The sequence below is a fragment of the Myodes glareolus genome, chromosome 2, assembly GCF_982192425.1.
Source record: "Myodes glareolus chromosome 2, mMyoGla1.1, whole genome shotgun sequence".
NCBI classification, from domain to species: Eukaryota; Metazoa; Chordata; class Mammalia; order Rodentia; family Cricetidae; genus Myodes; species Myodes glareolus.
Window position 1 is genome coordinate 108791586 of NC_142027.1, and position 22578 is coordinate 108814163.

A 22578-nucleotide genomic window follows, 5' to 3' on the forward strand; every position below is an offset into this window, starting at 1 on the left:
ACACACATGAGTATCCAGGACCTAGGCTTTTTCAGTGGAAGGTCTGTGATTGGCTGGGGCGTTTGTACTTTTCTTCCTCCACATTCCTCCCGCTGCTCCCAAAGATCTGCACCAAAGCTTGTTTGGAGGCAATGTTGGAAAAGACTACATTTGAAAGAAAAAAAAAAAGTGGCTCTCGGTGTCTTGCTTTGTGCCAGCTGGAGCGGACACAGGTCAGTCAACACGACTGATCCTTGACTTGGCTCTTCCGATCTGCAGCGCCTGGGCCGATAAACATGTGACCTCAACCAGAGGCTGAGCTGTGTACCCTCTGTTAGCGAGAGGCAGGGATGAGTGAGGGTCCCCATCTGGGGTTGAAGTCCAGTGACCACGGGGCAGGCAGGGAGGTGGATTTGTAAGTAAACAGGACCCCACCCCCACCCCAGAGTGTCCTCGGCACCTCCAGCAGTTCCTTACCTGGGGCTGTGGTGTCGGTAGCCAGGTGTTGGGGCGGGGAGGAGATAGTGCCTCCAGCTGAGAAGAGAACTAGGCCTTAGCCTTGCTGTTTATCCCGGGAGGCCTGCACCGGCCCCTCCCTGCAGGCCTCAGCCAAGAGTTCCTGGCCCTTTAAACTGTTCATTCTTAGGATTTCTCTGGGCCTTCGGCAGGGACTGGCAAAGGGATGTGGAATTAGGTTATCAGTTTCTTTGCTTTATAGATTTTTTGGAAAGATTTCTAGCTCCTGCTATTTGCAAAACCAGACTTGGCTTTCCCTCTCTGCAACAAGATTCAGTCCCTCGCTGTTTCTTACTAGCCTAGCCTCTTCACCCAGCTGGCCCCTAGCCTTTGTACCAGATTTTTCCATATTTTGTTTCCCTTCTGATTTTTTTGGGAGGGTCATCTTTAGTATCACCCTACCCTGCCAGCACCAAGCCTGTGTAGCTTAGGCTATCCTTAGTGTTTGGGAGCTGAAGTTCCTGGTGTGTACACACACACACACACACACACCCAATGCCAGGCTGTCCCTCCTGCTGCTTTCTGCTGCTGCTGCTGTTGGTTTTGAGCCAGGATCTCGCTGTGTAGCCCTGGCTTGCCTGAAACTCGCTACATAGCCTGGGCTGGCTTCAAACTCACTGGGTAACCAAGTACGACTGGATTTCTGATGCACTTACCACACAGGTTTATGAAGTGTCAGGGATCCAGCCCAGGCTTCTTGCTTGCAGGGCAAGCACACTCCCAAAAGAGCCACGTCTCTGGGTGCTTCCCTTTCCCCTCATTCTGCCTTAAGCCAGGAGTCCCAAGCTTATTTTAACCCGGCTTCCCTGGCTCTGGCTCCATATCACTTGAGTTTTTAAAGGCCCTAAAGCGAGTCCCCGTTTGCCCTCTGTGTAAAGTCACACTGTGCCTTATCCCAGGACCTCCTAGCCACCATCCCTCTATCCTGTCTTGTCTCAAAATGGACCCTGGCCAGCGTTCTGGGCAGGGCTGAATGACTGGGCTGAGAATCTGCCTGGGGTTAGCCTCAAGCATTCCCTGGGCACGAGCTAGGGCTGAACCATTGTCCTTGGCAAGGAAGGGCCCAGCACCCTAGTCCATCTAACCTCTCCAGACCAATGGCAAAAACAACGGAGGCACCCTGGTAGGGTATGTTGCCTTCTTTGTACACTCACCTGACTGCTGTGAATCCAGACATGTGTGCGTGCGCACGTGCACACACACATCACACACACAAAGAGACTGGAACAATGCATTTGGCTAATACACTCTGGCCAGGTCCTTTTGTTTAGGCCCTGGCCAATGCTCTATTCATACCATGCAAGCCACAGCCCTCTAGCTCAGGTCTGTCTGTCAGCATGGGCAGCCTCTGTGGGTAACAAAGCAGAAGCTGAACCTCTGGAATTTTCTCCACGTGAGAGCTAGAAGGTAGGATGATTGAGGGAGATCACTGTATAGCTTGGTCCCATACCCCTATCCCTACCGCTCTACCCCCACCCCTCTCCACACACCCACCCAGAGAATAAGCCTTCCCAGGGACCATCCACAAGCCCTACTAAATGGATTCCTACCCCTGCTAACAAAAGTCTTCCATAGACGTCACGTGCCCCCAACCTAGCAAAGGCCTAAATATGCCACTTCCTGGGTTGCTGAGGTTTCAGACTATAAAATATTGTGTTTAAGTAGTACCAAGCGCGGAGCTGTTGCTATGGCAGCTGAGATAAGCCAGGCTTTCCCTGGTACCCAACAGACCAAGTCACCTGGCACTGCTTCCGTCCCCTTATTCTTGCTGGTCTACACCCCAGGTGCTTGGATGGCTGCTGTTTCCGGCTTTATCTTTTACCCAGCACTCCAGGGCTGAGTGACACAGAGCGTTTAGAGCCGCCTGTGAGCGCAGCTGTGATTTCACAAGGACAGATGTTTGCGAGATGACCAGGCTCAGGGATCAGGAAGGAGATAGGGAGAGACCCTTCCTGGATAGCTTCAGTCCTGAGGGAGTGACACTCTTTCCTTTGCCATGGAGTCCTGCTCACTAACTGCCTAGAGAGCTGCGGTCCCCACTGCGCGTCCCACTCGCAGGCTCCAGGGTTACATTGTGTGTGACCACGTCCAGCTTTCGGGGCATCCTGAGGACCCAGCTCAAATCTCAAACTTGCACAAATGCTTTACCCACACACAGGGTCATCTTCCAGGGCCCACCAACAAAACTTTGGGTGTTTCTTTCAGCCCTGCCTGGGTGGGGCTGTGACAGGCTGGGAAGCCCCTGGGGCAGGCCTCAGGTACTAGATGTCCGTACATATGATGAGGGTTGGTATTGGGTATCTGCTGTCAGTGAGGCATTTTGAAAGGTGCCTAATGAGGCCCAGCTTCATGATCAGGGAGAGTGAGCTCCCTGCTATCCCAGGTTACAAATGGGCATGGACCTCTGTTTGGGCCACCCTTGGACTGGCCTGAGAAAAAGGCCCACGTTCCCCTGCTTCTGTTTAATTGTTATATGGGTGCCTTACCCGAGGGAGCCCCTCACCCAAGTGCCCTAACAGGGTCCCACGGCTTAGCCATTTCTCTAGACCTTCATCTTCCCTCACAGAGATTTTGATTGCCATAGCATTAGAGAGTCGCCATGTCTGCTTAGGCACCACTGCTTGTCAACTAAGCTTTGACAAAATGCACCATGTCGCTCCCAACCCCAGTGATCCTAATACAGAAAAACAAAATAGCCAAGGGGCTGGGGACATAGCTCAGATGGTAAATGCTTGCCGTGCAAACCTGATGGCCTGCTTGATCCTCAGAGTCCACATAAAGAGTGGGGATCACGGCATGCCTTGTAATCCCAGTACTCCTTTAGCAAGATAGAAGAGGACCACTAGCCAGCCAGTGGTGGTCCACACCTTTAATCCCAGCACTCAGGAGGCAAAGGCAGGTGCATCTCTGAGTACGAGACTAGCCTAGTCTACAAAGCTCCAGGCCAGCCAGGGCTACCACTAACCAGCCTTGAAGCTCCCAGGCCAGCATGCCTGGAGTACACAGCAGCACAGGAGCACAATGGGACCCTGCGTCAAAGGGATGGAAGACAAGAACCAACTTCCAAAAGTCAGACAACCTGCATAACACACATAACAAATATTTTAAAAGCTGGGTGTAGTAGTATGCCCTTGTAATCCCAGTGCAGGGTAAGTGGAGTCTGACAGATCCCTGGGGCCTCCTGGCCGGCTAGCCTAATGTTCTAGTCGAGGTCCAAGCCAGTGAGCCTGTCTCAGAAACAAAGGGATGGCTCTTGAGGTCGTCCTTTGGCCTCCACAAGCATGTGCACTCAGTCTGATCTCTGACCCCTCCCAAACCTCTCAGGATGCAAAGGGCCATGAGGCATCTACCACAGAATCCCGGCTTCTGTGAACATAGCCACCATCAGGTTCAGGTCAGCTGTTTGACTCCAGGGCGGTGAGGGGCACTTTGAAGGTATCCCTGAGAAACGACCTCTTCTTTCGCGTGTCTCTCAGTGACTACCTGGATGCATGGAAATCTGGAGGGTACAGCTCGTGACTGTGGACCAGTCTACTAGTTTCCCTATCCCGGGACATTGGTCGCCCCAAACTCATTGAAGAACCGCCGTTAGAACTTCTGCACAGTGTTCAGCAGCCAAATTCCCTGAATAACTCGGGAGCAAAGGCACAAAAATCATCTCTGGGTGGGAAGGAGAGGGACACTGAGGACCTAAGGATAGAGGCTGAGCGGGGTGGCTGCTGTCAGGATGGCCGGCGAAGCCGTTCTTCTAATTACCAGTCTCACCACTGCTAACCACAGCTGCTTCAGCACCCTGGCTTTCTGGCTTTCGGGATTGCCCCAGGCTGCCCCTGGCGGCACTCCTCCACCCCCATATCCAGTCAGCTGATTGGTGGAGACGCCCCCCCACTCCCCGCCCCTGTGAAAGTTTGGTCCCAGCGGTGCAGGACTCCTACTCTAGCCTATGAGTCCCTAACTCAAGTTCCTGCACTCGGGCGTGGGAGGGTTAACTTGAAGGGGTGGAGATTCTAACAGGGAGGCTGACCCAACTGAGGTTGACCCAGCTGGGTCAGCCTTCCTTAGATATAGAAGTCCTGGTGTCACTGGCCACTGGAACGCTTGAGTATAGGCTCCTTGCTCACTTCAAGTCGGGAGAGGGCGTGGGGAGATGCAGGGTAGCTAGAACGGTTGCCATCTCCCAGGTCTCTGCTACTCGTCCCCAAGCTGGTGGTGGCTCAGGGGACCAGACCTATCCAAATCAGTCCTTCCGAGGGCACTTGATTGCCTTTGGTTGGAGATGAATCCGGCAGGTACGGGTCTTACAGTCTCCCCCGGGGCCGAGTCCACCGACGTGTCCCTTGGCCCACCATTTCCCTGGCCCTGCCCACCCGACGTGCGGCTCTGTGGCCACCTGCGGAAGCAAAAGTCCCAGCGCCGCCGCTTTTTCGTTCTGCGCGCCGACCCTCCGCGCCTGGAGTGCTACGAGAGCGAGAAGAAGTTCCTCGCCAGCGGCTGCCGCCCACCTCGACCCCGGCGCAGCGTGAGCCTGGAAGGCGCCTGCACTATCAGCAAGCGTGCGGATGCCCGCCAGCGCCACCTGATCGTCGTCTATACCAGCGACAGCAGCCTGGGCGTAGCGGCGGCCAGCGAAGCAGAGCAGCAAGCATGGTACAGCGCCCTGCTGGAGGTGCGCGCCTCTGCCGCTGCAGCTGCTGCCACTGCTATGGGTGAGCCCTGGGACACAGGGAGGGCAGGGGGTTGCCGACTTAGCTTATCCAAAACTCGTCTCCTCCAGATCACCAAAGGTTCAAATCTTGAGCTTTCTTTCACACTTCTTGGTTTCTTGGGACACGGTGACCCCAACCCCTGCCTCTCAGTGACTTGCCTATCTGTTCTCTCCAGGTCTCAGTCCCCAAGAGGCCCCTGAGTCTTGGGTCTTTGCCCCATTCCAGGATGTCTGGCCTGTGACACTGCGGTCCAAGGGACTGGGGCGAACACGAGGCCTGAGTAGCGGCACCTACCGCCTGTGCCTGGGTTCTGGGGCTCTAAGCCTCCTGCGGAAGCCAGGAAGCAAAGGCTCCCGAGACAGCCGGGCATCACCACCACCAGCCCTGCGCCTATCCTTGCTCAGTGTGCGCCGCTGCGGCCATGCAGACTCGTTCTTCTTCCTGGAACTCGGGCGCTCAGCGCCCACAGGTCCCGGGGAGCTGTGGATGCAGGCGCCTGATGCAGTGGTAGCCCAAAACATCCATGAGACCGTCCTGGCTGCCATGAAGAGGCTGGGGAGCAGTACAGCCAGTGGCAAGGATGAGCCACCGTCCGGAGATCTTCCAAAGAGTGCTTCTGCAGCCCCTACCCTGGTACCATATGAAACCCCTGCTTCTGCAGGGCAACCAAGAAGCCCGGGTGAGAGAGCAAAGCAGGACTACCTCAAAACCTTGGAAAGGATGGGGCCCACACCCGCCTGCAAGGGGCTAGATCTGGGCGGGGACTACATCACCATGGGAGTTGGGGATGACTACGTGCACATGGCAGGAGGAGAGGTTGGTGACTACATGTTGATGGCACCCCCAGGCCTTCCTCCCACCCCAGCCAGGGTAGCTCCTGGCAAGTCGCTCCAGGATTGTGAGAGCACAGAGTACATGCCCATGAATAGATTCTCACCAGGGCCTTTTTACTACGAGCTCAAGGCCAAGGAGCCTGAACTGGGCCATCAAGGTGCCCCCTGCAGCGTTAGGGACAGATGGAGACCCACAGAAGCTCAGACCTGCTCTTCCCAGCTTTCAGAGTTACCTGGGGACTACATGTACATACCAGACTGCGTAGGCATGAGCGGTGCTAAGCCCAGGGCCCTGGACAACTGCCTCAACTACGTGGACCTGGACCTAGTCCCTCCCCTGGAAGTGTCTGGAGCAGCCCCTGGGGAGAGTCCACATAGTTATGCCAGCATCAAGTTCTAGAACCTTCTGGGAGATGGTCAGGGAAGAGACAAAAAGAAGAGAAAAAGTTACTAGTGTATAGCTCGACTCTTGCAAGGGGCCAAGGCCACCATGTTCCCTGTCAGGTGCTATGCTGCCCCCTTGCCTGCTGTCACTTCCACCTACAAACTCTCAGAAATTAGACTTTTTTTTTTTTTTTGAGACAGGGTTTCTCTGTAGCTTTGGAGCCTGTCCTGAAACTTGTTCTGTTGACTAAGCTGGCACAAACTCACAGAGATCTGCCCGTCTCTGCCTCCCAAGTACTGGGATCAAAGGCATGTGTCACTTCTGCCTGGCGAATTTAGACTCTTTTAAGAGAGAAAGTTCTAGAACCTCTCTTGTCCCAACCCAAAAAAACCAACCAAACAAACAACCCTAAAGCCTTAAGAAGTTTTGGGCCTTCCCAGATGAAACCCGGATCTTATCTGAGGAATTCCTACAGAATCAGTCTCAGGCTAGCTGTGGCCAAACCAGAGATGAAGATCCCCACCCCAATTTGGACAGCTCTGTCCCTCGCATGTTGTCAGCTAGATGTCACTGTGTCCCCCGAGCCCAAAGTTATCCTCACCCAACTTTTCCAAGTCAGAGAGCTCAAAAGTGATCATGTTCGTGCTCCCCAGCAACCTGGCCTCCTGAGCCATCCTCCTGTGGTGCCAGTCAAGCTCCCCTGACCCTTCCCTGGGCCTGACCAAGCCAACCGAATCCTTGCTTCCTACAGCACAGCCCGTCACATCCTGTGGACCCAACCACCCATTAAAGATGCTCTGCACCCTGACTGTCTTGGCTCGATGGATTTCCCTGCCCCAGGTAGTGGGTGATGTGAAGGACGGGCAAGTAAGTGTGGCGGCATGGAGGAGCCCAGCCTGCCTCCACACCCCACTGCGGCACCTGCTGCACAGAGCCTGGTTCACAAACTAACTCTGGTTTATTATCAAAACAGCCTGGGGGAGAAGCCAGCACTCATGGAGGGAGGGCACTTTGATGGGGGATATCTGGGGTCTGTGTGGGACATGGGTCAGTGCTTCCAGAACAGCTCTGGCCACCGTTGGGGCCTGGGTCTTCAGAGGCAGAGACAGGGTCTGGGCAGCTGGTAGAGGTCAGAGAGCTTGCCAAGGAGTTAGAGCTCAGCTCGCCCTGGCTCATCTGCAGCAGGCCAGCGAGGGCAATCATCTCTGCCTCGCTCAGCCAGGTGGAAGAGCAGGCCTGGGATGAGGAGGGGTGCACAGAGGGGGACATGATGGCAGGTGGGAGCAGCAGCTTCCGAGAGCCCATTGCCTGAGAAAACAGGAAGGGAAGTTTGTCTTCCCACTCCTTGCATGGAGAGAAAAGGGAAGCCTGGAGGGAGGCTCTCTCTTACCTGCTGAGGGGGCTTGGACAGGTACAGGGGAATACGCTGCCCACAGGCGAGCAGAGGGTCCAAGAGAAAGACATCTTCATAGTTTGTCACCGGGAGCCCTGAGGAGGAGAGCCTGCTAACTTGGTGGCCTCGACCTCCCATCCTAGCCCTCACTGTTGCTGCTGCCCCAGAAACATCCCAGCTGAGCTGAGGAGCCAAGGAAAGTACCTGTATCCTTGGACACTTGCTCTTCTTCTGGATGCCCTGAGGTAGGGATCCTGCCCCAGACATCATACATAGGCCAGGAAGGATGACACAGTGTCCTACCAGACAAGGATACGCCTGACCCACAGCTGGCCCCCTGCGGAGAACAGGAAGTGACTGAGCTCATCTCTTAAGGCATCTCTGCTACCTGGAAACAGAGCCACAGATCCCCAAACTCACCACCTGCTGAGGTCTCGCGTTAGCCTCGTGGCCGGGATCCCAAAGTGGCAGTGGGGTCATCCTTGAGGGGGTGACCTGGGAGGTCACCTGGGAAGAAAGAGGTACTACGAAGGATAGAGACAAGATTAGAACAGGTTCTGAATCTCTGGGGCCTTGCGGGTAAAACCAGCAAGGCCTGGTCCCTACCTGGGGCTTCCGTGGTCGTGGTAGGCTCAGTAACCCGATGATTGGAGGCCAGCGGCAGCTTTCTTCCGGTCTCAGATGGGCTGAGGGCCTGGGGCTGTGGGCTGTGTGAAGGGAAGGACATGCTCTTCCACTTCCCAGTGCTGACCTGAGTCAGTCACAGAGCCACAACCCAATTCCAGCACCGACCTCGGTGGTGGTGGTGGGGGGGTTTCTCAGTTTTGAAAAGCGCCTGTGCCGCCTCCTAGTGGCCCGCACCAGGCCCTCACCTGTCCTGCACGGGCGCTCCTGGCTCTTCCATGGTTTCCTCTCCAGAGCTCCATTCCCCGCCGTGGTCACTGCCCGTGGAGAGGCCTGACTCCTCTGTGGCCTCCTCCTGGCCTGAGCCCCATGGCCTAAGCCAGGGCAACATTCTGTGCCTGGTGGAGCTCCGGGCAATACCCACCACTGTGCCCGCATGTGGTCCTGATTACATAGGCGCCCAAGTCTTAGCTACCTCAGAGGTGTCGCCACGACACCTGCGCGCCGCCAGTTTCTACAGCCACGTGGTGCACTCCCGCCAGCTTCTCAAGGGCTCCCCCTGGCGGCAGAGCCACGGGGCACTTGCGCCCTTACAGCCCCTCTACCCAGGTCGGAAACATCACCAACATCACCGTCTACCCTGGGACCCACTGAGAGGACCCAGATCCCCAAGAAGCTCGCACACTCACAGACAGGCACACACCTGAGGGCCAGCCTACAGGTCTTTGGGCATTTCTTTATTGTGTTTGACACAACACTCTTCACCCAGACCAGGGGCTGCACTCGAAGCAGTCCAAGGGCAGGGGGATACACAAGCCCAGTGCTACACACAGGGCCATGTCACCAAGTCCTTGTTAATTGGCAGGACCCAGGTGTCATCTGTTCCCAGGTCAGGTCCAGTGGGAGCTGGGGCCAAAAGCCCCAACCTCTACCCCTACGACTGCTCCAGAAGGGCGTGAAGGACAGCAGCGATCTGAGGGAGGCCCCTTCCAGGGGCTCCCTCCTCTTCCAGGATGTGATGGGGCTGGCACAGGGACTCCTGGGGGGAGGGGCCCAGGTTAAGTTTTCCTCTGGCATTCCCCAAGCAAGGTTGGCGGGGTGGGGTGGGGGTGGGGGCGCTCCTGGTAGACACTGCCCCATGCCTGGGAGCAAATGACACATGGAAGCAACACAGAAGGCTCAGGGGCAGGAGGGGTCTGTCATTTCCAAAGGGAAATGCTGTACAGGCAGACTGACATACATGGAGCCCAGGCAGGACAAGGCCTGGCTGCAGCAGGAGCTCACATAAGCACACACGGAAAAGACGGTCTATACAGTTTATACACAGAGCCAAGGCCCATAATGGGCCCACATCCCCTACAAATATAGAATCCTCTCTACAAAATAGAGATAATTTAGCTCCCCCATAGCAGCCAGTAGGGGGAGGAGAGAAGGGAAACAGCCAAGGGTCTGTCATCCCTCTGGGGGACAGAGGGCTAAGGGAGGACAGGAAGGCACCCTCAGCACTAGTAGAGGAGAGGGCTGCTGTGGGCATAGAGTGGGGCTTCTGAGGTCAGTGTTTGTGGGATACACTAGTGTCTTTGGTAGGGCTGAAGGCACCACCGGTGGGAACATGGTTGAACAGGACTTATAAATAGAAGGCAGGGAAGGAAGGGGCAACGTCGGTCCTAGGAGCCCAGGAGCCGAGTGTAGACGACATAAAGTAGCAGCATGGAGGCCACGTAGAAGAAGAGGAAGCCACCCAGACCAGAGGAGGGCTGGACTGGGAGAGGGGCCTTGCCCCCCACCAGGATCACAGCCTCCAGTATGGTCCGCAGTCCCTGGGTGGTGCCCCGGAGGAGATCCGAGGGCGAGCACAGGTCAGCCTGGGAAGGGAGGGCAGGGCAGATGGACAAGGACAAATCACAGATGTTAGCAGCGTCAAGCCACAGACCTTCCCACCCTTCCCTCACAAACCAGGACCACAGCCAGAGCAGTACCAACATGCAGACATGCAGGACAGGGAGGCAGGAGGAGAGCAGGGCTGGAGCTATGAGGGGTGGGCCCAGGACGCATGCTCCCTGTAGAATTAGATACCCCTGTGGGTGGAGCTCCGCCCCTCATGCATGGTATTCAGCTGAGCCCTAGACACCAACATCTCCCAGGGCAAAGAGCAGGCCCCATACCTCAGGCACACCCATTTTTCGACAGGCTTCTAAGAAACTCTCCACGTTCTTCCGAGACTTGAGGGCACTGAGCTTTGGCTGGAGATGGAGGAGGATGGAAGAGGGTTTGCACAGGCAGAGTCACACACCTGTCCCATCCCCTCTTCCTCCTCCCAGCTCCCACTGACCACAGCAGGTGAGGGGACATGAATGAACGGTACAGAGCGAGGTCGCAGCTGGTTGGCCAGCTGGCAGAGGATGACCCCATTGGCTAGAGCCTCTGCCAGGTCCTCAGGCAGGGGTTGCTGCAGCCGTGACTCAAGGACCTAGAGGCAGAGATAGGAGGAGCAGGTGGGGTCAAGCAGGGAGCTCACTTCGTCCCTTCCCCTCCTTGATGACAGTTCTAGGGCAAGAAAGAAGAGTCCTGAGGAAAAAAAGGGAAGGAGGTGCCAGGCTGGGTCAGGCCTCTGCCTATACAGATTTCACTCCGCTTACCTGGCGAAGTTGGGAAATCAGTTCCTTCTCGTCTACAATCTGAGGAAATGGTCGAGATCTCAAACTAGACTCCGGAGAGGAAGGGCCTAGGAGGAAAAGGAGGATGGGGATAGTTTTGCTTCACAGATAAACTTTGGAGCCAGCTTCCAACAGTCTTGTATCAATGCCACCTCCTGCCTGTAGATTCTCCACGAAAAGGGACAACACCCTGAGAGACACAAGTCCCAAGAGACAGGGGTCCTGAGGTTAGTGCCAGAAGGACAAAGACTCACCTGAGCCACTCTGAGAAGATGAACGGAAGAGGAAGCTGTTTGGTCTCTGAATGGAGCCCAGTGGCCTGGGTACAGGAGCTGTCACTGGGGGGGTGGGGGGGAGCCAGGGACAGGCAAGAGAGACATCCCCTCAGTGACCCACTCTTCCTTCAAGCCTCTATGTCTCAAGCACCCCCAAGCCACCATCGAGAACACTGTCCTACCTGGTCCAGATGATGAAACGGAGTCCTGGGAGATGGGGGATGATGTGGGAACTCCCTGCCCCCCTGAAACTCCCATCTGGGTAGCACTGGACTTCGGTGGGCCACTGAAGGAAAAGAAGGGGCTCAGAGAAGGCCATGAGGAAGGCGTAGGGAGATGGATCTTGGGAGGACACCTACTTGGAGGTGGCCTGCGTGGACGAGGCCGAAGCACCCGTGGCTCTGATCCCCCGCTTCAGGACACTGGAAGAAGCAGACAGGCACGAGCTCTGCAGTCAGGCCACACATTCAGAAAAACAGAGCCAGGAGAAGCATTTGCATCTGCCTGATGTGCAGCAGCCCCAGGCCCTCACCTGTCCCTCCTGGGGGATCCCCATCCCCCACTCTGTTGCTGTTGCTGCCGACGCTCCCGCTCCTGCCACAACTGCAAAGTGTCAGGACGCCGCCTCTCCTCCCCTGCAGGCTCCTCCCGCCTGGCAGAAGACAGGGCAAGAGAGACCTTTGTCAGGTGAAGGGAAGGTCCCCGGGGTTGTTGAGTATGGAGCAGACATGTGAGCTTGGGGGTTGAAATACCTGCTGCTCCACGTCCTCTCCACATCTCCTGCTACGGGGCTTAATTCAGAAGGCAGCTGCTCCTGAAGAGAGACCAGCAGAGACTGAAGAAGGCTGGTCCCCTAGTTTGCAGTGACTTCCTTATTCAGTGCCCTTCCCCTGGACAAGGAACATAACTGGGTCCTCACCTCAGCTGCACTTCGCTCTTCATCCTCCCCGGGAACATGGCTGTCGATAAAGTCAATCTGCTCCATGTCTCCATCGCCTGCAAGGCCAGGACACGTCAGTGAGCAAGCAGGAAGGGGCTTCCAGGCCCACACTCACCCCTCACCATCCTGGGAAGACTCCCTTGCCCACCAGAGCCATCTTCCCTCTGTTGTCTAGGTCCCCGGGGCTCCCGGGCCAGCTCTGAGATCCGGAATGACAGCTCTGAGAAATCATCTGTGGACTTGAAGGCAGAGAGGCAGAGGTGGAACATGGGCTCTACTGCAGGGCTGAGGACCATATGGGTTCAGGCCTGCAGAGTCTCAGACTGGGGTCAGGTAGAGAACCAGCCTTTTGGGGATAGTAGGGAGGAGGAGTCCCAGCCATGACCTCTTACTGGGAGGTATCTCTTAAAAGGTATTAGGTACTGGATCCCCAGTACCAAGACCCTCCCAGTGATGACATTCCCAAATGTCCTTACAAAGGAGGTCCTTACCTCATTTCCTGACCACCTCTTGCTGCCGCTGTCAACGCTATGGAAGCCTGAGTCCAGGCCACCATCATATCGACGCCCTGGAAATAAGTCTTCTGCAGGGCTAGAGCAGCAGGGAGAACTCATCAGCCCCAGGCTGGCAGCACCCCTATCCTCCCACTAGAATCCAGAGTGGTCTCTGGTCCCAAGAAGAGGATTCCTTCCCCTTACCAAGGGCCTTACCAAGGACTAAAACTTGGGGGACGGGAAGGGACCAGGTCCCCGAGGGCAGCTCCTCGCCGGCCAGCCTCCATTGTTAAGTACTTGAAGATGTGAAGCTTCCCCTTCAGACAGATCTGTGTGAGGGGCACCTGCATAAGAATGAGGTGGCTCCCCAGGCCTTACTGGACCCTCCTATGCTAACAACACCGCTGTCCTCAAGTTCACCCAGGCTGCACTTTACCTGAGCAGGTGGACTCTGTAGGGGGTTGCTATCCAGCAGAATGACCTGCAGGTGCCTGAGGCGGCAGAAGGAGACTGGGATGCGGGAGACACGGTTACAGGAGAAATCCAGGCGGACCAGAGGAAGGTCCCCCAGCTCTAGGGTTGGGTAAGGGGAGAGTTAGAAGAAGCCCAGGCCAAAGTCTTGAGTTTTCTCCCTTGCCCTTGACTATGACCAGCCAGTCACTCCATCACAGCCCCCACCCTGGCTGGCTCAGCTCATTTCCCAGAAATGACCTGCTCCTCTCCACACTCTGATCTGAGCAGAGCCCTGGCTACTTCAGCTGCTGCTCAGCCCTATGCATCCTCCTCCCCTGTCTGCCCCCACTGAAATCCACTGTGCATTCTTCGCTAAGCAACACAAGACACAAACCAATTGGTGATTACTGTACAAAAGCCTCCCATACCACATAGCCTGCAGACATTGGGTGGATACAATGTGCAGAAGGGCACAGTTCAAAGCCAGCCTCAGCTATATAACAGTTAAGGCCATCCTAGGCTACATGAGAGCCTGTCCCAAAAACCCACAATCAATCAATCAATCAATCAATCAGGAAGCTGCTTTCCAATCCCATGTCTTCTATGAATCTTCCACACATCTCAGGGTCTTGGGATTCACTGTTCTTTGGTACACAAGAAGCAATGTGCCTGGATCTTTTAGGCTCCAGGAAGAACTCCCTGTTCTTATTTATGTATTTATGCCCCTATTACTATGACTAAATTTCAGGTGTTAGATAATCACCAAATCCCTGAAAATGGTGTCAGTCATGGGTCTGTCTCTATGAATGGAACAGGCTAGTCCAAGGATGGATTCCTGGATTAATGGACCATCAGGAAGCAGCCTTCTCTCTGGCACTTTTGAACCGTGCTGCCCTGTGATGCCCTTGACACCCACAGACATGTGCTACCTGCACAGAGGTCTACCTGCATAGAGAGGTGTGTAGGTGTTTAAACAAATCCTGTGACTTGGTCCTCAAGCCCCAGTGCTGGCTCACACTTACAGCACCAGCATTCGGGGCTGAAACACAAGGAGCACACAAGTCAAAGGCCAGCCAGGGCTTCGGGGAGACCCTGTCTCAAAAGATAGACAAAGAGGAGTGCTGGTAAACAGCTCAGCTGGCAGAATGCTGACCTGCAATGCATAACGTTCTATCGGTCTGGTCCTCAGTACTGCAGAGACTAGGCATGGTGGTGCATGCCTGGAATCCCACCACTCAGGAGGTAAAGGCAGGAGAAGCAGGGTTCAAGGCCATTCTTGGCTACATACTGAGCTGGAGGCCAGCCTAAACTACAAGAGACCATCTCTCAAAGAACAAAATAAATACAAAATTCCTGCTGGGTGGAGTGGTGCACGGCTTTAATCCCAGCACTTGGGAGGCAGAGGCAGGCAGATCTCTGTGAACTCCAGGCCAACCTGGTTTACAGAGTGAATTTCAAGGCAGCCAAGGCTAGATAGTAAAATCCAGTCTCAACAAAACAAAATTCCTTAATTTCAGTTATTTTCTTCCAGTAACAGAAAATTAATGAAGACACTTAATGGACTTGGAAAGCAGAGGGCAGAGGCAGAAAGGGGGAGAAGGAGGCAGGGAAAATGGGTGACCATTACGCTTGTTCTTCACAACCAAATATGCACCCTTCCTGTTTGTCCTTCTAACTGCCTCCACGCTTTGACTCTGGTGTTCCTCTGCAGGGACCACCTTCTAAGGTCAGCTATGCCTGACCTTCTGGGGAATGTCAGTCACTTTCCAGGCTCCACCCTGCTGCCTCCTCTCACTCTCTGGGCTCCCAAGCCTCCTGCTTTAGCAGGTCCCTATGAATGTCTGTCTATGAAGCCACTAAACCTTTGAGGGCTGGTCTCAGATCTCAGTCACATCTATGCGGGGGGCCTCACCTGAAACGCAGGAAGCACACACCCCAGAATAATGCTGGCTAAGCACAAGAAGACATACCTGCTTCCCAACAGAGACTATCAAGTGTCAGTACATCATAATTACCCCCATTGAACAGGGCTGCTTAGACTCTCATGTCAGGACCCCCTCCCCAATCCAGAGTCCTTGTGAGGAGTTTCAAGAGCATCACCTGATTAGTGTTTTGAGAGTTCTTACTGGGATGAGGTGGGTGTTGGGTGGGCCTTAAGGTCCATTCCAACGTTAGGATTCTACAGCTGACTGACTTCCCTCCTACCCTTCTTTCCTAGCCTGCTCCCACGTAAAAACAGAACTAGGAATCCACGCCTTCCCAGCCTCAGAAGGTTGCCATGGTCAAGAGCAAATATCACTGTTTACTGTTTGCTTTAGATACTGAAAATTACTGAGCAACAAAGCAAGGTCATTTTTAAAAGATTTCTTCTTGCCTGTGACTTCTCCAAGGTAGCAGCATTATTTCAAACTCAGTGTTTGTGCCCCTCCATTTCATATGTTGAAAACATAACCTTCAAAGTGATTGATACTAGAAAGTGGGGCCTCTGGGTGGCAATTCAGGTCGAGAGGGCAGAGTCCAGAGAGGATTAGTGTCCTTGTAAAATAGAGCCCAGAGACCCCAGGAGCTCTCTCCACTCTCTGTGAGATGAGGAGACGGTTTGTATCCACAGAGGGCCCTAATACACCACTTGACCACATGGCAACCTGATCTAAATGTGGGAATGTTAGTGGACATCTGGTCAGAAGCCCCCATCTATGGATCTCTGGTACAGCAGCCTCGCTGATGAAGGCACACACAAGCTCATCCATCCTCCGGGTTTCATCTTCCTTACCATCGGGCAGGGTACTGAGCTGGTTCCTCCGAACATTGAGATCCCGCAGGGAACGGAGGCTGCACAGCTCCACAGGAAGGGACTGCAGCTCATTGCTGCTCACGTCCTAGGTCAGAGAAGGCACTATAAGCCCAGAATCAGCAGAAATTGCTCTGCTATTTCTCTCTGGCTACTTGCCTTTAGTCCAAGCCTTTTTTCCCAAGGGTGCTTCCTACCTTTCTCTAGCTCCCCCCCCCAGAAGTTCCCAGAGCCTGGCACAACAGTCCCTCTTCTGGCCCATGCCCTTTATTCTCACAAGCTGCCGCAGGCTTCCTAAGGTGCTGATGTCTGGAGGCAGGGCTCCTAGCTTGTTGTTGCTGACAATAAGTACTCGAAGGGGCAGCTGGCAGATGTAGGGTGGTAAAGATGACAGCTGGTTCCGGCTGTGAAAGGAGAAAGGCAGCAGCCTCACACCTCAGGCAGGGCACCCCAGCATTGGGCCTGCTCTGGGGAACCAGGACCACCGCTCAGGGCCACAGCACTGGTCTCTGAGGCCTACAGAATAAGTTCCCACTACCTGAGGTTGAGGTAGGTGAGGGCTGTGAGATTCCCCAAGGCTGGGTTCAGGCATCTCAGGCAATTGTGGTAGAGGCTCAGGCCTTCCAGGGACACCAGCTGGCACGCTGCCTCGGGCACCTCGGGAAACCGGTTCCGAGACAAGTCTAAGGAAAGTAAGGGTCAGGAAAGAGCTAAGGAAAGAGTCAGCCTTGCACAAGGAGACTGAGTGTCCCCTGAACCAGCTCCCCAGCTCCCTATCCTCTGCTGACTGAAAGAATCAAGCCCACAGGACTGAGGAGACAGCTAAGTGGATAAAGTGCCCGCAGCACATGAGTGAGGACCTACCCCAGAACCCATAGCTAAAAAGCTGAGTGTGGTAGTGTTCACTTGCAATCCCACCACCGGAGAGTCGCGGCTCAGTGGCTTCCTGGTGCTCACTGGCCAGCTGACCAGAAAGCCTAGCTGATTCAAGTGACCAGATCAATGAACAGGCTCTGCCTCAAACAAGCAGTGGGTGACACCAGAACAGCTGAGACTGAACCCTAGCCTCCACAGGTGTGTGCACACATAGACATACGATCATAAACGTGGGCTCCCTGGGGAGACAGGCCTTCTACACACTGAAGCACATACAAGCATTACCAGAAAGACAAAGAGAAGGCCAGACTTGGGAAGCTACTGACAGACCATAAACACCACCTTTAAATTTACAAACGAAGCTCCACGTGGCAGCTCAGGCCTGTAACTTCAGCAATCAGAGTGCTGAGAGAAGAGAATCCAGAGTTCAGGACTAGACAGTTAGACTTGACCCTGTCCCACCCCACACTCCAAAACTAAGACAAATGCAGAGCTCTCCCAGCAGTGTGGCAGCGATGTTCCGAGATGTCAGGAGAGGTGAAAGGTCACAGGAGGGGGTTATGCTCGTGAGAAAATAGTCTGAGGGGTGAAGAGAAGGCTCCATGAGGGAACACGCTCACTACACAAGCATGAGGACCTGAGTTCAGATCCCAGCACGCGTGTAAAGAGCTGGGCACGGGTATGTACTGTGACCTCAGTGCTGAGGATAGGGTGGGGTCAGAAGAAATGAAATGGGTTTGTGGGCTGCCAGCCTAGCTCCAGGTTCAGTGAGAGATGCTGTCTCAAGACAATCAGGCAGAGAGTGAGGGTACAGCACACCCGACATCCTCTGCAGGCCTTCACATACACGTATGAACTTACTCTCCCTCTCTCCACCAAAAAAAGAGCCTGGTCAGGGCTGGCTGTGACTCGATGGGTCAAGCACACAGAAGGCTCTGGATGTGATCCCAGCACAAGAAAGAGAAGTTGAAAACAACAGTAAGATGATAGTCAGGAAAGGTCAAGGGGATAATACAGAAACCTCTGGGGAAACCATAGGGAAAGTCCTTCCTCTCAGCTTCAACCTGTTTTCCACACAGGGACGAAATCAAGGACAAGATATATCCTGGCTCTAGGGATTAAGTAAGGTCCTAACACTTGGCCAGTTTTCCATCAGCCTCCAACCCCAAAGGACTATGAACGTCTAAGTTCAGGAAGTCTAGGAGGGAAAGGAAGTAGGCTACGCTGGGCTGGGAACCAGGTTCTCAGAATCCTTGAGGTTCCTCCCATTTGGGGTTTCTTTGCCCCCAGGCTGGCTGTCCTATTTCCAACCCCAGCAGTCTTCCTCTGTTTCCTCTCTGACCTAGGCCTCAGGTTCAGCATTTTTGCATTTACTTTGAGCAGAGCAAAGAGTGGAGGTAAGGACGGAGGAGGGGCCCCCTTCTCTCAGACAGTGGCTCATGGCAATGCCATAGGCACTGTGGTTCCTTCCAGTGTAGAGATGCAGACCAGGCCCCTAGAAGCCTGTGTTTCTATTTGTTCTGTTCAGCACGCCTTGGGAGGTGTCTGGGCCTTTTAAGGGAAATCCCAGGCAAGAGATGTTGTGAGCTTCTTTAAAGGTCCTCCTTCAGAAGGGGGCAAAAGCTAAGAGGAGGGGAAGCTGGGGAATATTCCCCAAGGAAACGCATCTTGTGACAGGAAATGGAGCAGAAACAATCCATTGGGTTGTGGCTTGCAGGCTCTGTTTCCCAGGGGATATTAGCCTGATGCTCTACAAACTGTTCTCTTCCTCGTCCCAGCCCTAGTGAACACAGACAGAGCTAGTGTGGGAAAAATGGTTCCAGAGAGGGTAGAAGGCCTGCGTCAGGTCCTCCACTCATGCCTGACACCTGCTTGTTTCCTTTGTGCCCACAAATGTATAAGTGAGGGAGGGCAAGGGGTGTGCCTGTATTCATGGGAGTGGAGGCCACACTGAGATGGGGTAAGGGCCTGTAGAGGGGCAGAAGTCAAGGGCGGAAGGAGCCCAGGCTGGAGGAGGCAGGGCTCAGGGGCACAGGATGTGGTCTGTGGGAGAATGATCTACACTTCTCCTTTGCTAGAAGTTGCCCTCCCCCAACCCAACCCAGCTCTCTACTAGTAGACCAAGGGAACACTGCCCTTGGGTGTTAGGGGTGTCCACAGAGGGAACACACAGGGGCACAACAAGCAGGAGAGAGTCCAGAATAACCCAGCAGCACAATGCTACAGGGCACCAAGCAACTCTGGGCTTCTCTCTCTCTCTCTCTCTCTCTCTCTCTCTCTCTCTCTCTCACACACACACACACACACACACACACACACACACACACACACACACACACCGCCCCAGGTTAGGAGTACCCAGCTTGGAGAGAGCAGAGAGAGGACAGCTGGACATAATGGAACCCACCTGCCTAGAACCTGGGCTCGGAAGAGACTGAAGAAGGCAGAGGTGGTCTTTTAGGAGGCTGGGAATTCCCCATTTTACCACACAATTGAACCTGTACCCAGGGGAGCCCTAGCTGCACCCTCAGCCGGAATGCTGGAGGAGGAGGGCAGGAGCTGGGAGGGGCTAGGAGTACTTGGTAGTTTTCCCCCAAGAGTCCACTCACTGAGACAGAGCCCTGAGGAAGTAAAGAAAAACATTTGGTCTTTGTCAAAAAACAAGCAAGAGGGGGAGGGGAAAGGGAACAGACGGCCAGTGTCACACAGCTGCTGAGGTCAATCTGGAGCTTGGGGGTTGGGGGGACCTGGGAAGGGTAAGAACGGCTCATGGGGCTCACCCAATTCCCAGGACTCATTCAGCTGTAGGGGGGAAAGAATTAAAACACAGGCAGATTTAAACTTTTTCTCTCCAGAGCTGAAAGGGGAGTGTGCACCCCGGTCAGGCGGGGTGACCGCAGGTGGGCAGGCACCTGCTGCAGCAATGTGCTCTTTGATCCCTCGCCCCCAGAGATGAGAGGAGCAGGAGAAGGGGCCCTCGTACTCCAGCCCAGACTGGGGTGGGGCTCCCGGAATGCAGTCCTGTGTTCTGATCCCCGCCCTCAGCTGCCAGCCCAAGTTCATAGGCTGCCTTCTAAAGCAGCTGAAGCCTGACTCACCTGTCATAGTACAGTCCCCAGGGCCTGGCCAGCAACAGACACAGGGTAGAGGGTACATGATTAGAGGAATCCCAAACATACACACAGCAGGGCGGAGGGGGCATGATTACAGGGATCCTGAGGGCGGGGACTGGAAGGAGCGTCTCCAGGAGGTCAGCACTCCTAACTAAGAGATCCAATTTCCTTCCTTTCTGCAAACTGCCTCAAGTTCCTCCCCTAAGGGAAAAGCAGAACCTGAAATGGTAATTCTAGGGTTCCTATGAGGTCACAGGCTCCACAGTGACCTCACAGAGGCAGGAAGAAGATAAAAGAGACAGGGATAATGGATGGAAAGTTAAGTGCGGGAGATTCACTTCTTTCACACAGTCGGGCTGGGGTGGACGGCGGGGAGGGTCTGGGACTTGTGGTGACTACGGTAAAGCAGGAAAAACATAGGGTTGTTAGGGGCGACCCTTGGGAAAGAGATAATTTGGGGCTGCTGGGATCGAGGTGGAGGAGTGTGGATGGAGGTGGAAACGACCTGAAGGAGGCAAAATGCAGTGATTATTGAGATTATAAATGGGGGGCTTGCTTTAAGGGCCGATCAGATCTAGGATTGCAGAAGCCAACCAGGTGAGGGGCGGGGCCCCACTACAGGTGCGCAGTATGTAAATAAAGGGGAAAATCACAGAGAACTCGGCCAAAAGTGTTGTGTGCAAGCTTGAAGCGAACTCATTGTCCAGTGGTTCTTACAGCGGGGAGGGGAGGTCGCAGGCTCGATGCCAACCCCGAGGGGCAAGCACTCAAGACTGCCAGGTGAAGGGGTGGGCCTGATTCGAACGCGAGGCGGGGCTATGCAAATGAGGGTCGCGTCCCGTGAGGGTCCCCTCCTCTCTTTCTCTCTTTGGGCACCGGCGCAACTCACCAGCCTGGGTGATGTCTGACAGGTCGTAACTGCGGGCCGCGCCCCGGGGAAAGTGCTTCAAACGCCGGTTGGACAAGTTCAGGGTCCCGGTGGCCACAGCCTCCTCTAGGGCTCGTTCTGCGCTGCGGCTCCCGGGTAGACCAGGAGACCCTGGCGCGGGGACAGAAGCTGCAGCTTCCTCACCCCCGGCGGCGAGTGGGCCCGCTACCACCGCCGCCATCCGCTCCCGGCGGCTCCCGCTGCCTGACTGACGGCACCGGCCGGCCCTCCTCGCCCCTCCCCCACCTCGGAGCCGCCGTAGTCGCCGCTGGAGGGCGGAGACGACGGTCCGGGACCCCGCGGACCAATCATGAGCCAGAGACGCGTTAGAACTGCCCAATCAGGAAGCGCCAAGGGGGTGGAGCTTCTCAATTCTAGACGCCACTGAGGAACGGGAGGGGTAAGAGCGGAGCACTCACCAACGGCCGCGGCTTCTGGCCGGCCCGCCCCGCGCGGCGATATCCAATCACAACCCTTGAGGCTAGAGATGGAGCCAATGAGGCCCACCCAGGAGGCGGGGACAACAGCTCTCAACTTTAAGAGATTAAAGACTCAGAGACCACAAGCCTGAGAGTCTGGCTCTCTTTCAAAGACCAATTGCAAGCTAGATTCAGGTGAGTGACTGTCAAGAAGACCAATTAGAACCTGGAAAGGGCAACTGTCCCGGCCTCTTCTCTGAAAGACGGTTCTGTCTACCAATAACATAGGCGAGGAGATGGCCCTTTCACTAGACAGCAGGCGGGGGAGCTAGAATCTTTGAGACCCAGGTACTGATCGTGAGCGTGCTGCGCGGGCTAACAATACAGTGTTAGAGCCAAGTCCTAGCTGAACATGCTGGGGAGCAAGCCGGCGTCTGGGAAGTGAGGAAGGGAGAGGGATGCCCCGGGCCAGCGCGCAGGCAGGCTGTCTCAACCGAAGGGACCATTTCCGGCTGTGCAGGCTGAGTCCCAGCCGGGGACTCCTGGGTTGACCGGTGAGGGGGTTTCCAGCCCAGACAGGGAAGGTCGCCAGACCTGCCAGCTCCATCAGAGTGGATGCCCAGACCAAAGCTTAGAGACTACGAAGGATCTCATGATCTTCCAGAACAAGATCGTTGTTTTTGTTTGTTTTCTTTCTTTTAAGAGACGGATTCTCTGGGTAACCCTGGTTGTCCTGGAACTCGATCTGTTGACCAGGCTGGCCTCAAACTCAGAGTTCCGCCTGCCTATGTCTCCTGAGTGCTAAAGGCACTAAGAGACAAAAGGTGTACACTACCACTGCCCAGCACACAAGGGAGGAAGAAACTGAGGTTGAGCAAATATCAGGCCTCCACGTGAGACTCTTTCCCCCACTTTCATAATGAACTTTGTCTGTTGGAACCCCCCCCCCCCCCAGACAGGATTTCTCTGTAGCTTTGGGGCCCAGGCTGGCCTCAAACTCACAAAGATCCGCCTGCCTCTGCCTCCCGAGTGCTGGGATTATAGGTGTGTGCCACCACCACCCGGTTTGTTGGAAACCTCTTATTTGAAGCCAGATGTAGTGGCATGAACCTGCCGTAACCAGCATGTGGCAAGAGGCTAGGAGGATCAAGAAAGACTTCGAGCTCAATTCCAGGCCAGTCTGGGACATGAGACCC

General features: G+C 54.9%; 3 protein-coding genes and 1 long non-coding RNA gene across 7 annotated transcripts; 1 reads left to right on the forward strand and 3 right to left on the reverse strand.

Moving 5' to 3' along the window:
- Positions 1-42: 42 nt before the first annotated feature.
- On the reverse strand, positions 43-1287 carry LOC146895473 (uncharacterized). The gene is made up of 2 exons (XR_014999526.1): positions 1152-1287; positions 43-650 (listed from the first exon to the last, which is right to left on the reverse strand). It is a non-coding gene; the product is annotated as an uncharacterized LOC146895473 (long non-coding RNA).
- A 1-nt stretch (position 1288) lies between these two features.
- Positions 1289-7227, forward strand: LOC125400173 (uncharacterized). Its single transcript, XM_048433978.3, has 2 exons — positions 1289-5201; positions 5377-7227. Exons 1-2 carry the CDS (start codon positions 4772-4774, stop codon positions 6432-6434), a joined length of 1488 nt encoding a protein of 495 aa, XP_048289935.3. The 5' UTR covers positions 1289-4771; the 3' UTR covers positions 6435-7227.
- A 131-nt stretch (positions 7228-7358) lies between these two features.
- On the reverse strand, positions 7359-8999 carry Sap25 (Sin3A associated protein 25). 2 transcript variants are annotated; one of them, XM_048433983.3, is made up of 6 exons: positions 8685-8999; positions 8419-8519; positions 8233-8336; positions 8017-8149; positions 7810-7907; positions 7359-7727 (listed from the first exon to the last, which is right to left on the reverse strand). In XM_048433983.3, the coding sequence occupies exons 1-6, from the start codon at positions 8825-8827 to the stop codon at positions 7413-7415; spliced, it is 894 nt and encodes a 297-aa protein (XP_048289940.3). In that variant the 5' UTR covers positions 8828-8999; the 3' UTR covers positions 7359-7412. The 2 variants fall into 2 exon arrangements, with proteins under 2 accessions (XP_048289940.3, XP_087759610.1); XM_087903484.1 differs by having other exon boundaries at positions 8233-8519.
- A 153-nt stretch (positions 9000-9152) lies between these two features.
- Positions 9153-21184, reverse strand: Lrch4 (leucine rich repeats and calponin homology domain containing 4). 3 transcript variants are annotated; one of them, XM_048433971.3, is made up of 18 exons: positions 20925-21184; positions 16585-16729; positions 16324-16450; positions 16029-16134; positions 13239-13375; positions 13019-13131; positions 12800-12899; positions 12457-12547; positions 12288-12364; positions 12121-12182; positions 11901-12020; positions 11728-11790; positions 11551-11654; positions 11348-11431; positions 11076-11161; positions 10769-10906; positions 10602-10679; positions 9153-9475 (listed from the first exon to the last, which is right to left on the reverse strand). In XM_048433971.3, the coding sequence occupies exons 1-18, from the start codon at positions 21142-21144 to the stop codon at positions 9371-9373; spliced, it is 1956 nt and encodes a 651-aa protein (XP_048289928.1). In that variant the 5' UTR covers positions 21145-21184; the 3' UTR covers positions 9153-9370. The 3 variants fall into 3 exon arrangements, with proteins under 3 accessions (XP_048289928.1, XP_048289927.1, XP_048289929.1); XM_048433970.3 differs by having other exon boundaries at positions 9153-10301; XM_048433972.3 differs by lacking the exon at positions 20925-21184 and adding an exon at positions 20021-20142 and having other exon boundaries at positions 9153-10301.
- Between the last annotated feature and the right edge of the window lie 1394 nt (positions 21185-22578).